General features: G+C 46.8%; 1 protein-coding gene across 11 annotated transcripts in view; it reads right to left on the bottom strand.

Moving 5' to 3' along the window:
• Nucleotides 1-1106: 1106 nt before the first annotated feature.
• The window catches only part of GALNT15 (polypeptide N-acetylgalactosaminyltransferase 15), a 129880-nt gene continuing 116425 nt past the window's right edge, over nucleotides 1107-14561 (bottom strand). For 10 of the 11 annotated variants that reach the window (XM_029589223.1, XM_029589224.1, XM_029589221.1 and 7 more), the window contains one exon: nucleotides 1107-1339. In XM_029589223.1, the coding sequence (XP_029445083.1) occupies nucleotides 1292-1339 (48 nt within the window). In that variant the 3' untranslated portion in view covers nucleotides 1107-1291. The remainder of the gene's footprint in view (nucleotides 1340-14561) is intronic. The other variant, XM_029589228.1, reaches the window with a different exon arrangement.

Raw genomic sequence — 14561 nt, 5'->3', positions numbered from 1 at the left:
AGGTGACTCCAGGGGCGATACAGCTGCGTAATGTTCCCTCACTTAATTTCACTTGACTCAGTCCATCTCCCTGCCGTCTCTGGACAGAGAGAGAGATTTAGGGGAATATCATCTGTTGCTTCCCTTGGATGTCAAGAGACATACCATCTGGTATCTGGAGGTTACTGAGCCTTTATAGAAATCAGATCACCTTTTTGTTAATCACGGTGGTACTAAACAAGTAAAGCTGGCCTCACAGGCTACAATAGCTCACTGGATTAAGGCTGGAGTCACAACAGCATTCATTGATGCCAGCAAGCTGTTACCTAGTCAGGTTAGAGCTCATTCTACTAGGCCTCAGGCAGTGTCATGGGTGGAAGTTAGGTTGCTGTCTCCCATTGACATTTGCCAAGCAGTCCTCCTTACACACCTTTCCCAGGTTTATTGTCTGGATGTGCAGGCCCATGAGGATTCAGCTTTTGCACATGCGGTTTTGACAAGACCGTCCTCCCGCCCTATTTGGGAATAGCTTGGGCGTGGTCGAGGCCTCCGGACCAGCCTCCAGATCGGGTGATGGCGCGCCAGCAGCCCGATGGCGCGCCAGCAGCCCGCTGGCATGCGCAGATTTACGCCTGCTTTCAGCAGGCGTAAATCTGGCAACAAAGGTGGGGGGGGGTTTAGATAGGGCCAGGGGGGTGGGTTAGGTAGGGGAAGGGAGGGGAAGGTGGAGGGAGGGCGAAGGAAAGTTCCCTTCGAGGCCGCTCCGATTTCGGAGCGGCCTCGGAGGGAACAGGGAACGCGCACCGGGCTCGGCGTGCGCAGGTTGCACAAATGTGCACCCCCTTGCGTGCGCCGACCCCAGATTTTATAAGATACACGTGGCTACGCGCGTATCTTATAAAATCCAGCGTACTTTTCTTCGCACCTGGTGCGTGAACAAAAGTACACGCTCGCGCAATTTTATAAAATCTGGCCCAAAGTATTTGTGTCACTGGATCCTTATTATGTCATCTCACATTCAGTCACCAAGTACATACTTTTGGTTGAAGACACACATAGACTATATGACTGCAAATGTGTGAAAATATTATGACACACCACAAATCAGAGGTCCTTAAGTCATTATCCAAGCTTAATTATCATTTATTGACAAAATATTTTTTATAAATCCATTCAATGTACTGTTCTATCATTCTATCGTACTGAAAATATTATGAGACAGTAAAAGGAAGTTACAATTCAGCCACTCAGCAAAGATCAAGACAGATCCAAATGATTTGCAGGATTTGCTATGGGAGCACTCTCTTTGCAGTTATGTGGTCTTCATGCTGTTCTTCAATGTCCATAGCAAATGCTGTTTCTGTAAAAAAAATGTACAGAACAGTGTTTGAGAGTTACAAGCTGATATGCAAAGTATCTCAGTTCAAATACAGCATCCATAGAATCAGCTCTTATGATAAAACCCTGAGTAATATCATCACTGTAATTGATTTTCACACACAAGTTATTGAATAGAATGGAAGTGCTCAATGAGGAACATGTTTTTGTTCTACCCAGTTGGAATCTGCTTAGAGAGTTAGACAATGTGTTTTCGTTCTACCCACTAATGATCTGCTTAGAGAGTTAGACATTAGACAATAATGTCAGTAATTTTATGAAAGGACAGATAAACTAGAGCTCATTATTGAAACTTTTGCAAAGATCACAAAAAAACCATTGAGTTTATTCAGATTCACGTTGCCTTCCACAAGGGAAGTGTCATTTCATTATATGTTGATTTAGAGAAAATGAAGATTGATTATCTTTTGAATTTACCTTTTGAATTGCCTGTCAATGTTTATCAACTGAAACAGGTGGTTAATGTAGGTACTTTGTCAAATAATCTATTCCTTCATGTGAACACACCAGCCTTTTTAGCATATTAGCAAGGCAGCCCACATCAGTACCTAGTACTCAATTTAGAGCTGTGCCAACAAGCAAAGGACATACATTAGTTGTGTCCTGGTAAACTATTCTTAAAAGACATTACAGAAGCTCTCTAAGGATAATCATCTGAGAATGTGCAGGAAAAATGCAAAGTGATCATGACCAAGCCTGATGAATTTTCTGATGCCAAACTTGCTATTATACATAATTGCCGATTTTAAATTTTAAGCGCGCGGGGTACATTTGTGCACGCTACCCGGCACACACAAATGTACACCCAATTTTATAACATGCGTGCGCTGCCACGCACATGTTATAAAATCCAGGGTCGGCACGCGCAAGGGGGTGCACACTTGTGCACCTTGCGCGCACCGAGCCCAAGGGGAGCCCCGATGGCTTTCCCTGTTCCCTCCAAGGCCGCTCCGAAATCAGAGCGGCCTTGGAAGGAACTTTTTTTTTGTTCCCACCCCCCAGCCCTACCTAAATCCCCCCCCCCCCCCACCTTATCTCGCGTGCCGGCTCGCCATCTCCCGGCACAGGCTGCTGTGCCGGAGGATTCATCTCTGCCCCCGGACCGCTCCCGAACCGCCGCCATGCCCCCGGCCCGCCCATTTTTGAAAGCCCCGGGACCAGTGGCGTAGCCAGAATTGATTTTTTGGGTGGGCACAAGGTTAACATGGGTGGGCTGTAGGCATGCAGGTCTACTAGTTGTTTTTTTACTGATAAATAATGCCAAATTATGCAGCATAGCATTCACATCTACGCCTAAGTATGAGGTTTACTTAATGATACAAACATAATTCACGGTGATTTGTGGTACTTTAGCCTTCTTATTATTACGATTTTATACATGGCTCCTACCTGTCCATAAATTTTGAGAGAGCGGTTGTGTTGCTTATATTTAAATTGCTAACATCTCAAAATATAGATATATATTTTTACCTTTGTTGTCTGATCTTTGTATTTTTCTAATCAGTTGGTCCTGGTCTCTTTTTCCCATTTTTTCCCTTATAGCTCATTTCCTAATTCCTTTTCAGTGTCTTTCTTCTATTACTGTCTTCTTCCCTTACACACACACACATACACGCTTTCTCTCACAGACTCCCTCTCACACACTCAAGCTGTCACTCTCATATGCTCTCCCCCCCTCCCCCCCCCCCCCCCACAAACTCACATTCTCTGCAGACACACATACAAGTTCTCACTTTCTCACCCCTCCCCAGGCTTATATTCTTATGCACACACAGACGCACATCCAGGCACCCATTCTCACCCACACACATAAACCCAGACTCCCATTCTCACCCACAAACCCATGCTCCCAGTCTCACCCACACATATTCAAGCTCCCATTCTCATCCATACATATACACATTTAAGGTCCTATTCTCACCCACACATACACACATTCAAGCACCCATTCTTATCCACATATTCAAGCTTCCATTCTCACCCACCCACAGAAACCCAGGCTCTCATTCTCACCCATATATACACACATTCAAGCTCCCATTCTCACCCACCCACAAACCCAGGCTCCCATTCTCAACCACACATACACACATTCGAGCTCCCATTCACCCACATATTCAAGCTTCCATTCTCACCCACATACACACCCAGGCTCCAGTTTTCACCCACACACACTCCCATTCTCATCCACACATACACATTCAAGCACGTGCACAGCTTCCGCTTTCTCCCCCAGAGCAGGAAGAACAGCTGCCTCTCCTGCTGCCACCGGACTCCTGCTATCTTCGGGCGTCGGGCCGTACTGCCCGCCGAACTTCCTGTCGGGGGGGGGAGCGGAAGCGCAGCGCACAACGTCCGCTTCCTCCCTCCCCCCCCCAAGCAGGAAGATCGGCGGGCCATACGGCCCGACACCCGAAGATAGCAGGAAGCCGGTGGCAGCAGGAGAGGCAGCTGATCTTCCTGCATTGGGGGGAGGAAGCGGAAGCTGCGCGCGGCGCTTCCGCTCTCCCCCCCAACAGGAAGACCGGTTGGCCATACGGCCGCAGCAGCGCTTCCTCATGTATGCCGTGATGGCGCGCGAGGCGTGGGTTCTCTTGTTCGCTGTCGCGGGGATGGGATCCCGCGACAGCCTTGCAGTTCCGGTGCCAGTTGGGTGGGCCTGGGTCTAAGTTGGGTGGGCACCTGCCCACCCAGGCCCACCCGTGGCTACACCACTGCCCGGGACATACGCACATCCTGCGGCTTGTGCACACTGCCGAGCCTATGTAAAATAGGCTCGGCACGCGCAGGGGTAGGTTTTCGGGGGTTACGCGCGTATCTTATGGGCGGAACTCTTTGAAAATCTACCCCACAATGTTTCCTTGTCTTTCTGGTACACCAGCCCAGAATGATTTTGTTTGTCCCTACTTCCAGCTGATGGAGGCAAAGTTGTTGTTTTTTAATATGACATTACCTCTACCATTTATTCTATGAACCGAAACTGAAATGCCAGTATTCTCTTTCTCTAGCCAATGTAAAGTCCTTCTGATGGTGTAGCCAAATTTCTTTAGGAGAATGATTTATAGTAAGAATGATCTGTATTTCAAAAGAGAACAGATATAAGAGGTAAAGGCTCTTGAGCCATTCTCTTACCCGTAAGTCAGTGAAGCGAGACCTTATCATGCTAAGCTTCCTTTTTCATAGCAGAATTTTGCTTGAGCCTCTTGAGAACTGAATTCTAAACTAACAAGAAGTCCTTCTGAGAGCTTTCCTTATGGACTAAGCTCCTTTCCTCATAACAGAAGTTTTGGCTGAGCCTATTGTGATTTGATTTTTAATCAAACAAGGTGAAGTTCCTCTGAGACCTTAACCTTGCAGACTATTGCATCCAAGTTGTAGAAAGTTGTGTTTTAAAGGCGCTGATCCAAGAGGACACTCTTCCAGTAAGGTAAGTTTCCAGAGCAGCAGCTCTTCAGCCCTTTCAGCAAAATTGTATTTTCAATATTGTCAAGGAAGAGTTTGTCAGCTTAAACTAGCAGTTTGAGACCCACATTAACATCATTTAGAACCATCACAATGGGTTCTTTTAACAGCAAACAGGATATATCTGCTAGCAGCACAGGCCTCTGGAAGGATTACTGATGCACCCTCCCATCATAAACAGAAGCTATGGTTGAGCTTGGCATAATACCAATTAATAGGTATGCTTAAAGTGCCTAGGAAATTTCTCTAGATACAAACAATTCTCTACTTGTGGGATAAAGATGCAAGGCCCTTTTTCAAGTTATGCTCTCTACCTCACAGCAGAGGTTTCGGAGGAGCTTACTGCTAAGAAAATGACTTTCTCTACACACAAATGAAAAATTTGAGCTTTCACAGTCAACAAGCACTTTTCAAGCTATTCTCCCTTCCTCATAGTAGAGGATAATGGTATAACTTTTTGAAAAGAATTCAACTTTTAATGATGTAAGATGAAGGTAGTCAGTTTTCAATGGCTATAAACTTGTTTTAAGTTATGCTCCCTACCACATAGCATGGGTTTTTGGTAGAGCATTATGGTAAGAATTTAGCTATATCAAAAGTAAGGAAAAGAAAATCTAAGCTTTCCTTTTCTTTTACAGTTGCTCTTTTCTGCCCAGGTTGAAGAAAGCTTTGCTCTTTTAAAAAATAAATAATAATAATAATGTGCTATAATGCTAGATTCAGTGAATTATTAAAGTAAGGTTCCTTATGAGCATCAAAAAACTTTCTTCTTTAAATGGAGATATTATCTTCAGTTTTTCAGAGTTTTAGCTTAAGTGTGAAAGAGTGCAATTCCCTATGCAGCCATGGTGAGGAAGTATTCTCCGTGGTGTGCTGCAAGTGGGAGCATTCATTCTGCAAAAGACAACAGTTGTCTGCTTAGCCTGATTCCATGGGAAAAATTGATCGAGCGAGCATTCAGATCTGTGCAAACTACGTGGCAATGTGCAGAGACTCTGGCACAAGTGTTTAAGTTCAGTTTGTTGCTTATCCTGCGATCAAGGAGACATGATATTGACAGGTGAAATGGCTGAAGTTGACATTTTGAAATCCACAAATTAGCCTGCATCACAGTATCCTTTGTTTTTAAAGTTAAAAAGGAAAAACAAATCCCATTCACTTTTGTAAGAAATAACTCTCTCAGAGACCAGTAAATTTAGATAAAATTGAATCTGCTTCCTCTTCCTTTTTAAAAGGAAATTTCCTTTACCAATTCCAGATGGGCTATGTGTGGCATAAGCAAAAAGGTGCAGAAGAAACATTTATATTGGATTTCCTTCAAGTTGTACAAAAAAGGCAGTCTAGAAACCTAGGGTTATCTTCAGATTATAAAAGTAGATATTTGTATGATATGTTGGATGCCTTTTTTGTTCTTCACAGAAGTACAAGCCATTAACCAATATAGAGGCCTTGGAGGGCAAGAGCACATGTGATACTGACATAGAAGAATGATTATTTGGCTTCAAAGCTACAACCAAAGCTCAGATTGTTCATTCATGCTCTGGCACCTCTTAGCTTAATGGGCTTCTTTAGACAGAGCTCTTGAGAATGTTTCTTGCTTGCCTTTTCTCTCTCCTAATCACATACCATTCACAAAATTTCTTGAGGTGATTCCCTTTGAAAATATTCAAAGAGCCTAAACTTTTGAGTGCAAATCAACCTTTTAACAACTTCATGACCCAAGTCTAAGCAACTCAGGTTCCTCTGGCATGTGAGACATTCACACATTTTCAGTTTGTCTTATAGTAATAATTTTTACCATATAATATTTACAAGGATTATTTCATAATAAGCAAAGATCATGAGTTACTATATATACCAAAAAAAAAAAAAAGAACTAGATGCAAAGATGTATGCTGCATTTAATCCTCATAGTTAGATGGTCACTAGTATGCCACATCTATAGTAGATACATAAAACTCAGCACTTAGCTGTTGCAGGTATCTAATGAAGCTCAATTTTCAGCCATATATAAAGAGAGAAATCTGAGAGGATTATTGGCTCCCTGATAAATATATGCATGGAAGGATATTTAAAGCATAAGGTTAAACTTTATCACGCTAGTTTTATATATCTGTATATCAAAGAGAACTGCCTTCTGGGAATGATCTAAGTTTTGAAATAAGGACCAATTGATCCCTATTTTGCAGGAAAATCTTATGTAACAACTAAGTAACCTATTACAAGACAAAGCTTAATATTTGATTTTGAAACCAGGTCCCAATTAAACTTTATTGATATTACCAAAGCATCTAGATATTAAAGTTGAGAATACAACAACAATGCCTGCAGCATTTGGTCTAACCCTATGAAAAGGTGGCAGATATAAGTTTAAAAAGTGCTATTTATAACAGGCATTAATTTCTAGTGGTATAGACCAGTGGTTCTCAACCTTTTTTCTGTCAGGACACACCTGACAGATGGTTCTCACATGCATGACACACTGACCCATGATCGTCATGGGGCTAGATGTAAAAGTACAGTTTGCATCCACGGGAACCCCCCTGACCCACAATAATGGATGTAAAGCAAAATTATGACATTCCCCATACAACTCACCCTACAAAAAAGATATTCTGGTTCTGGTGTCATCGCAGTAACAGCAACTCAAACTCCTTCTACTTCCAGGCTAAATAGCTCTACTTATGAAAAGACAGCAGTTTACCACCAATGCATGTCCTCTTGAGAAAACACAACAAATAAGACTGATACAAACGCTTACATGCTAGTAAAATATCTCATCTCGGTAACAGACACAGAACCGACCTAACATACTCCCAGGATCTGTAGTAATGCACATAAACTAATCCGCACACAGTTACACCTGTATTATGGAATACACTCAAACAGGAGCAACCCTATCTATGAAAAGGCAACACTACAAATATTAAATCAGGTCCTAAAAACCAATACACCTCTTATTAGGAAAACAGAACTAGCAAGCAGCTATAGATCTCCACACAGAAATAATTGTAAAACTATACTAATAAGCAGAATAAATGTTTCAAAACAGCTATGAACAGAATAACATCCAACAATTAAAAACTCATAAAAACTATTAAAAATTCTCCAAACACCAATAAAATATTTCAAAAAAAGCAGACACATCACATAATATTAAATAATTAAAATGGCAGTCAATCAAGAAAAATAAACTTAAAAAGCCACCTTTACTTACCCCCTCCAGCAGCTCTCCTACTCCTCTTCCATGCAGGCCATAGCACACAGCAGAAGCAGCAGTAGAGGCTAAGCTCTATACTCATGGTCCTCTTCCTTAGTCCCATCTCTCTCACACACACACACCATACCAGTCATGCCCCCATGACCAGTTTCTGTCTCTCACACACCAATCATCTCCCAAACAGTCTTTGACACACACACCAGTCACCTTCCTGAACAGTTTCTCTCATGCCATACACACACACAGGCTTCCCACTCCTGTGTTCTACTTACATATACGGGCTTCTCACTCTCATAATCACTTTCTCTGTCTCACACACACACACACACTCACCAGTCTCTCACTCCCATGCTTGTTCTCTCCACATGCACAGGCTTCTCATTCCCATAATCACTTTCTTTCTCTCACACACACACACAAACACACACCAGTCACCTGATCTCTCTCATGCATACACACACACAGGCTTCCCACTCCCATGTTCTCTTTCAGATATACAGGCTTCTCACTCCCATGCTGTGTCTCACACACACACCCAGGTTTCTCACTCCCGTGCTCACTCTCTTCACATGCACAGGCTTCTCATTCCCATAATCACTTTCTCTCTGTTACACACACATACACACACAGACACCAGTCTCTCTCTCATTTCCATGCTTGCTCTCCACTGCACAGGCTTCTCATTCCCTGAATCACATTCTTTCTCTCACATTCACACACACCAGTCTCTTTCTCTCACACACACAGTCACCTTACCAACCAGTCTCTCGCTCATGCATGCACACACACACATAGGCTTCCGACTCCCATGCTCTCTCTTCACATGCACAGGCTTCTCATTCCCATAATCACTTTCTTTCTCTCTCACACACACACACACATATACACACAAACACACACCAGTCACCTGATCTCTCTCATGCATACACAGTCACACAGGCTTCCCATTTCCATGTTCTGTCTTACATATACAGGCTTCTCCTTCCCATGCTGTGTCTCACACACACCCAGGTTTCTCACTCCCATGCTCACTCTCTTCACATGCACAGGCTTCTCATTCCCATAATCACTTTCTCTCTGTTACACACACATATACACACACAGACACCAGTCTCTCTCTCATTTCCATGCTCGCTCTCCACTGCACAGGCTTCTCATTCCCTGAATCACATTCTTTCTCTCACATTCACACACACCAGTCTCTTTCTCTCACGCACACAGTCACCTTACCAACCAGTCTCTCGCTCATGCATGCACACACACACACAGGCTTCCCACTCCCATGCTCTCTCTCACATAATCAGGCTTCTCACTCCCATGCTTTTTCACACACACCCCCACAACACCAGGCTTCTTACTCCCATGTAGGGATGTGAATCGTTTTTCAACGATTAAAATTATCGTCCGATAATGTTTATATCGTCTTAAATCGTTATAGAACCCGATACAATAGAAATTCTAACGATTTATCGTTAAAAATCGTTAAATCGTGTTAGTGCGCACTAACTCGAGTTAGTGCGCACTAACTGAAAATGATACAAATAAACACTTTCCAGGTCACTGAAGGTCAGTTAGGAATGAATATGTGTTCCTATTGGCTGGCTGCCCTCTTATCTATTGATATTACCAAGGTTACCACTGAGGTGATGGTTGGGGGGATGGGAAATGGAACTGGAAACTAACGAACACCAACAGAAAATGAAACAAAGTGTTCACACTTCCCAGGTCAGTAAAGGTCACTTAGGAATGAATATGTATGTATGTATTCCTATTGGCTGGCTGTGCTCTTATCTATTGATGTTACCAATATGGTTGGGGGGATGTGAAATGGAAACAGTTGGAAGCTTGACAAAAAAAGTAATGTAATGATCAGCACTCACGTGACTAGAACTTGTTTGTTTAGTATTTTTGTTAGCAGGCACCTGAAATGCTAGTGCATGTTGAATTTGCCAATCACTGTGCATTTTAGAAAGGTGGTCCTGGCTGGAACTGTACACAGTTCAAATATATGTAATTGATTGTTGGTAAGTGTATTTTTTAAGTAGCCACACTGGCACCAGTATGTTTACTTTTCCTCCTACTTAACTCACTAGCTCAGCTTTGTAAGAAGGGCTTCTCTGCTTGTGTGTTGTTTTTGTTTGGTGTGAGGAGAGCAGAAACATCAGATCTTTATTCAATCTACTACAGTCATCTCTTACAGTGCCCTATCCCTATTAATACCAGGAGTGTTGTGATCTTCCTGCACACAGTGCCCTAACCCTGATACCAGTCTGAGACAGCTCCCTCCCTGCATTACTAGTGAGAGGCTGGCTTCACAGACAGGGGGGAGCTGCCTGACCCTCACTCCTGACTTCCCCCATGTCCCAGCTAGTGAATGGTGTGTGGGTGAGGGGGGGGAGGATGGTGAAGTCTGAGACAGCTCCCTCCCTGCATTACTAGTGAGAGGCTGGCTTCACAGACAGGGGGGAGCTGCCTGACCCTCACTCCTGACTTCCCCCATGTCCCAGCTAGTGAATGGTGTGTGGGTGAGGGGGGGGGGGGGAGGATGGTGAAGTCTGAGACAGCTCCCTCCCTGCATTACTAGTGAGAGGCTGGCTTCGCAGACAGGGGGGAGCTGCCTGACCCTCACTCCTGACTTCCCCCATGTCCCAGCTAGTGAATGGTGTGTGGGTGAGGGGGGGGGGGGAGGATGGTGAAGTCTGAGACAGCTCCCTCCCTGCATTACTAGTGAGAGGCTGGCTTCACAGACAGGGGGGAGCTGCCTGACCCTCACTCCTGACTTCCCCCATGTCCCAGCTAGTGAATGGTGTGTGGGTGAGGGGGGGGGGAGGATGGTGAAGTCTGAGACAGCTCCCTCCCTGCATTACTAGTGAGAGGCTGGCTTCACAGACAGGGGGGAGCTGCCTGACCCTCACTCCTGACTTCCCCCATGTCCCAGCTAGTGAATGGTGTGTGGGTGAGGGGGGGGGGAGGATGGTGAAGTCTGAGACAGCTCCCTCCCTGCATTACTAGTGAGAGGCTGGCTTCACAGACAGGGGGGAGCTGCCTGACCCTCACTCCTGACTTCCCCCATGTCCCAGCTAGTGAATGGTGTGTGGGTGAGGGGGGGGGGGGAGGATGGTGAAGTCTGAGACAGCTCCCTCCCTGCATTACTAGTGAGAGGCTGGCTTCACAGACAGGGGGGAGCTGCCTGTCCCTCACTCCTGACTTCCCCCATGTCCCAGCTAGTGAATGGTGTGTGGGTGAGGGGGGGGGGTGGATGGTGAAGTCTGAGACAGCTCCCTCCCTGCATTACTAGTGAGAGGCTGGCTTCACAGACAGGGGGGAGCTGCCTGACCCTCACTCCTGACTTCCCCCATGTCCCAGCTAGTGAATGGTGTGTGGGTGAGGGGGGGGGGGGGAGGATGGTGAAGTCTGAGACAGCTCCCTCCCTGCATTACTAGTGAGAGGCTGGCTTCGCAGACAGGGGGGAGCTGCCTGACCCTCACTCCTGACTTCCCCCATGTCCCAGCTAGTGAATGGTGTGTGGGTGAGGGGGGGGGGGGAGGATGGTGAAGTCTGAGACAGCTCCCTCCCTGCATTACTAGTGAGAGGCTGGCTTCACAGACAGGGGGGAGCTGCCTGACCCTCACTCCTGACTTCCCCCATGTCCCAGCTAGTGAATGGTGTGTGGGGTGAGGGGGGGGGGAGGATGGTGAAGTCTGAGACAGCTCCCTCCCTGCATTACTAGTGAGAGGCTGGCTTCACAGACAGGGGGGAGCTGCCTGTCCCTCACTCCTGACTTCCCCCATGTCCCAGCTAGTGAATGGTGTGTGGGTGAGGGGGGGGGGGGTGGATGGTGAAGTCTGAGACAGCTCCCTCCCTGCATTACTAGTGAGAGGCTGGCTTCACAGACAGGGGGGAGCTGCCTGACCCTCACTCCTGACTTCCCCCATGTCCCAGCTAGTGAATGGTGTGTGGGTAAGGGGGGGGGGGAGGATGGTGAAGTCTGAGACAGCTCCCTCCCTGCATTACTAGTGAGAGGCTGGCTTCACAGACAGGGCGGAGCTGCCTGACCCTCACTCCTCCGGGGTATTGTGATCTTCCTGCACACAGTGCCCTATCCCTGATACCAGGGGTGTTGTGATCTTCCTGCATGCAGTGCCCTATCCCTATTAATACCAGGAGTGTTGTGATCTTCCTGCATGCAGTGCCCTATCCCTATTAATACCAGGAGTGTTGTGATCTTCCTGCATGCAGTGCCCTATCCCTGATATCGGGATGTGTGCAAGAAGATCACAACACCCCCGGTATCAGGAATAGGGCACTGTGTGCAGGAAGATCACAACACCCCCAGTATCAGGAATAGGGCACTGTGTGCAGGAAGATCACAACACCCCTGGTATTAGGGATAGGGCACTGTGTGCAGGAAGATCACAACACTCCTGGTATTAATAGGGATAGGGCACTGTGTGCAGGAAGATCACAATACCCCTGGTATCAGGGTTAGGGCACAAGTTCTAGTCACATTGACTGATCACATTACTTGTTTTGTCAAGCTACCAACTGTTTCCATTTCCCATCCCCCATATACTGTCAGTAGGAAACTTGGTAACATGAATAAATAAGAGGGCAGCCAATAGGAATACATATTCATTCCTAAACTGACCTTAACTGACCTGAAAAGTGTCAAATTGTATCATTTTCAGTTAGTGCGCACTAACTCCCAGTTAGTGCGCACTAATCGGAAAAAACGATTTTTAACGATTTTTTAACTAAAAAATCGTGCCTAAGACGATTTTCTTGCCCTGCCACACGATTTCTATCGTTAAGACGATATGGAAAACGATTCACATCCCTACTCCCATGCTTTCTCACATACCCAGATTTCTCACTTCCATGCTTTTTCTCACACACACACACACAGACATCAGTCACATCCCTGACTGTCTCACACTCTCACATACATATCAGTCATCTCCTTGAGCAGTCACTTTCATTGTCTCTCACATATACACATACATCAGCTCTCTGACCAGTTTCTCTCAATCACACACATGCTCTCAATCAAATACATTCTCTCACACAGAAGCTGGCTGGCTGCTTCTCTCTCTTTCTCTCATTCACTTCCTCCTCCTCCCCCCCCCCCCCCGAAATGGTAGCTGCAGCAGCCTCCTCCAGCCCCCGCAGGCCAAGAAAGAAGAATCCCATCGGCCGCGGGAGGCTCATGCTGCTGTCTACTTTCTCGATTACCGACTGCTTCAATTGCTCGGGGGCCGATGCTGCTGCCACCGCTGCTACTTTATCACGCGGCACGGTCTTTCTCCTTCCCGCGCACCGCGTATCACTTCCTGTTCCGGGTCACGGGGGGGGGCAAGCGCGGGAAGAAGAAAAGGCCAGCCGCAGGTGCCACAGCTTCTTCTACCATCGCTGCCATTCCCACTGGGCTTGAACGTTCTGATAGCCCGGCGGCAACGGCAGCAGGGAAGAAAGAGCAGTGGGAGAGACCGGGAGCACGCGACACACCAGCCAGTGCTTGGCGACACACTAGTGTGTCGCGACACACCGGTTGAGAATCGCTGGTATAGACAATGTAATTGTTATGCGCCCCATCCATGGCTGCCCCGTGCACAGACCTGCTCACCTTCACGGTTCCATGGTAGGTCCCGGGTCGGCTTCCCTAGCAGTGGTTGCCAGCTCCTCTAGGCCCCGGTGTCCCGCAGTGGCAGTCGCCGGGCCTTCCACTACGTGCCAGTCCTCACGCCGAGGTTCGGTGTCCTCACCGATACTAGCCACGCCCCTATGCGCGCACGTGTGTGGACCGCCCGGCCTATTGTAGGGCCAAGGCCGGGCCTCAGCTCTGCGGCGTGCCCTGATTGATCCCCCGATATAAGGAAGTCCCTGATAGTGCTTCCTTGCCTTGGCAATCGGGTCAGCTTGTATGCAGCTTGTATGCCTCTGCATTTGTTCCTGCGCTTGTCTTGTTCCTAGTCTCGTTCCAGGATCCTTCTGTTCCAGTTCTGTTCCTGCCTTGTTCCTGCATCCTAGTTCCTGCTCGTCCTGTTCCTGTGGTCATCTGAACGTCTCCCCAGGTAGTACCTCTGAACTGTACTGACCTCAGCTTGTTCCTTGACCTGCCTGCCTGCCTGCCGCCTGCTTCAAGACCTCAGCTTGTTCCTTGACCTGCCTGCTACCTACCTCCTGACTTCAGCCTGCCTGTGACCTTGTCTGATCTCCGGTACCTGACCTCTGCCTTGTTGACCACTCCACGGACTGACCTCTGGCTCTGTTTCTTGCCTTGTCATCACCTACACTGTTCTAGTACTCCTTCTTCCATTGGACCTCTAGCCTCGAACCCGACCGCGCTCTCCCTGTGTCTGTGAGCATGCCGGACTTCTACTCTTCCAGGAGACCCTGCGAGGCCCACCTAAGTCCAAGCGGCCCAGGTCCCTATGGGCTCCTCCAATGGGGACCTCAGACTTCCAGTGGTGAAGCTCATCCTAGCCTCTGTCTCCTCCAGTGA

The sequence above is a fragment of the Rhinatrema bivittatum genome, chromosome 2, assembly GCF_901001135.1.
Source record: "Rhinatrema bivittatum chromosome 2, aRhiBiv1.1, whole genome shotgun sequence".
Classification (NCBI taxonomy): Eukaryota; Metazoa; Chordata; class Amphibia; order Gymnophiona; family Rhinatrematidae; genus Rhinatrema; species Rhinatrema bivittatum.
Note: the sequence above shows the minus strand (reverse complement) of the source record. Positions and strands in the feature narration are given on the sequence as shown.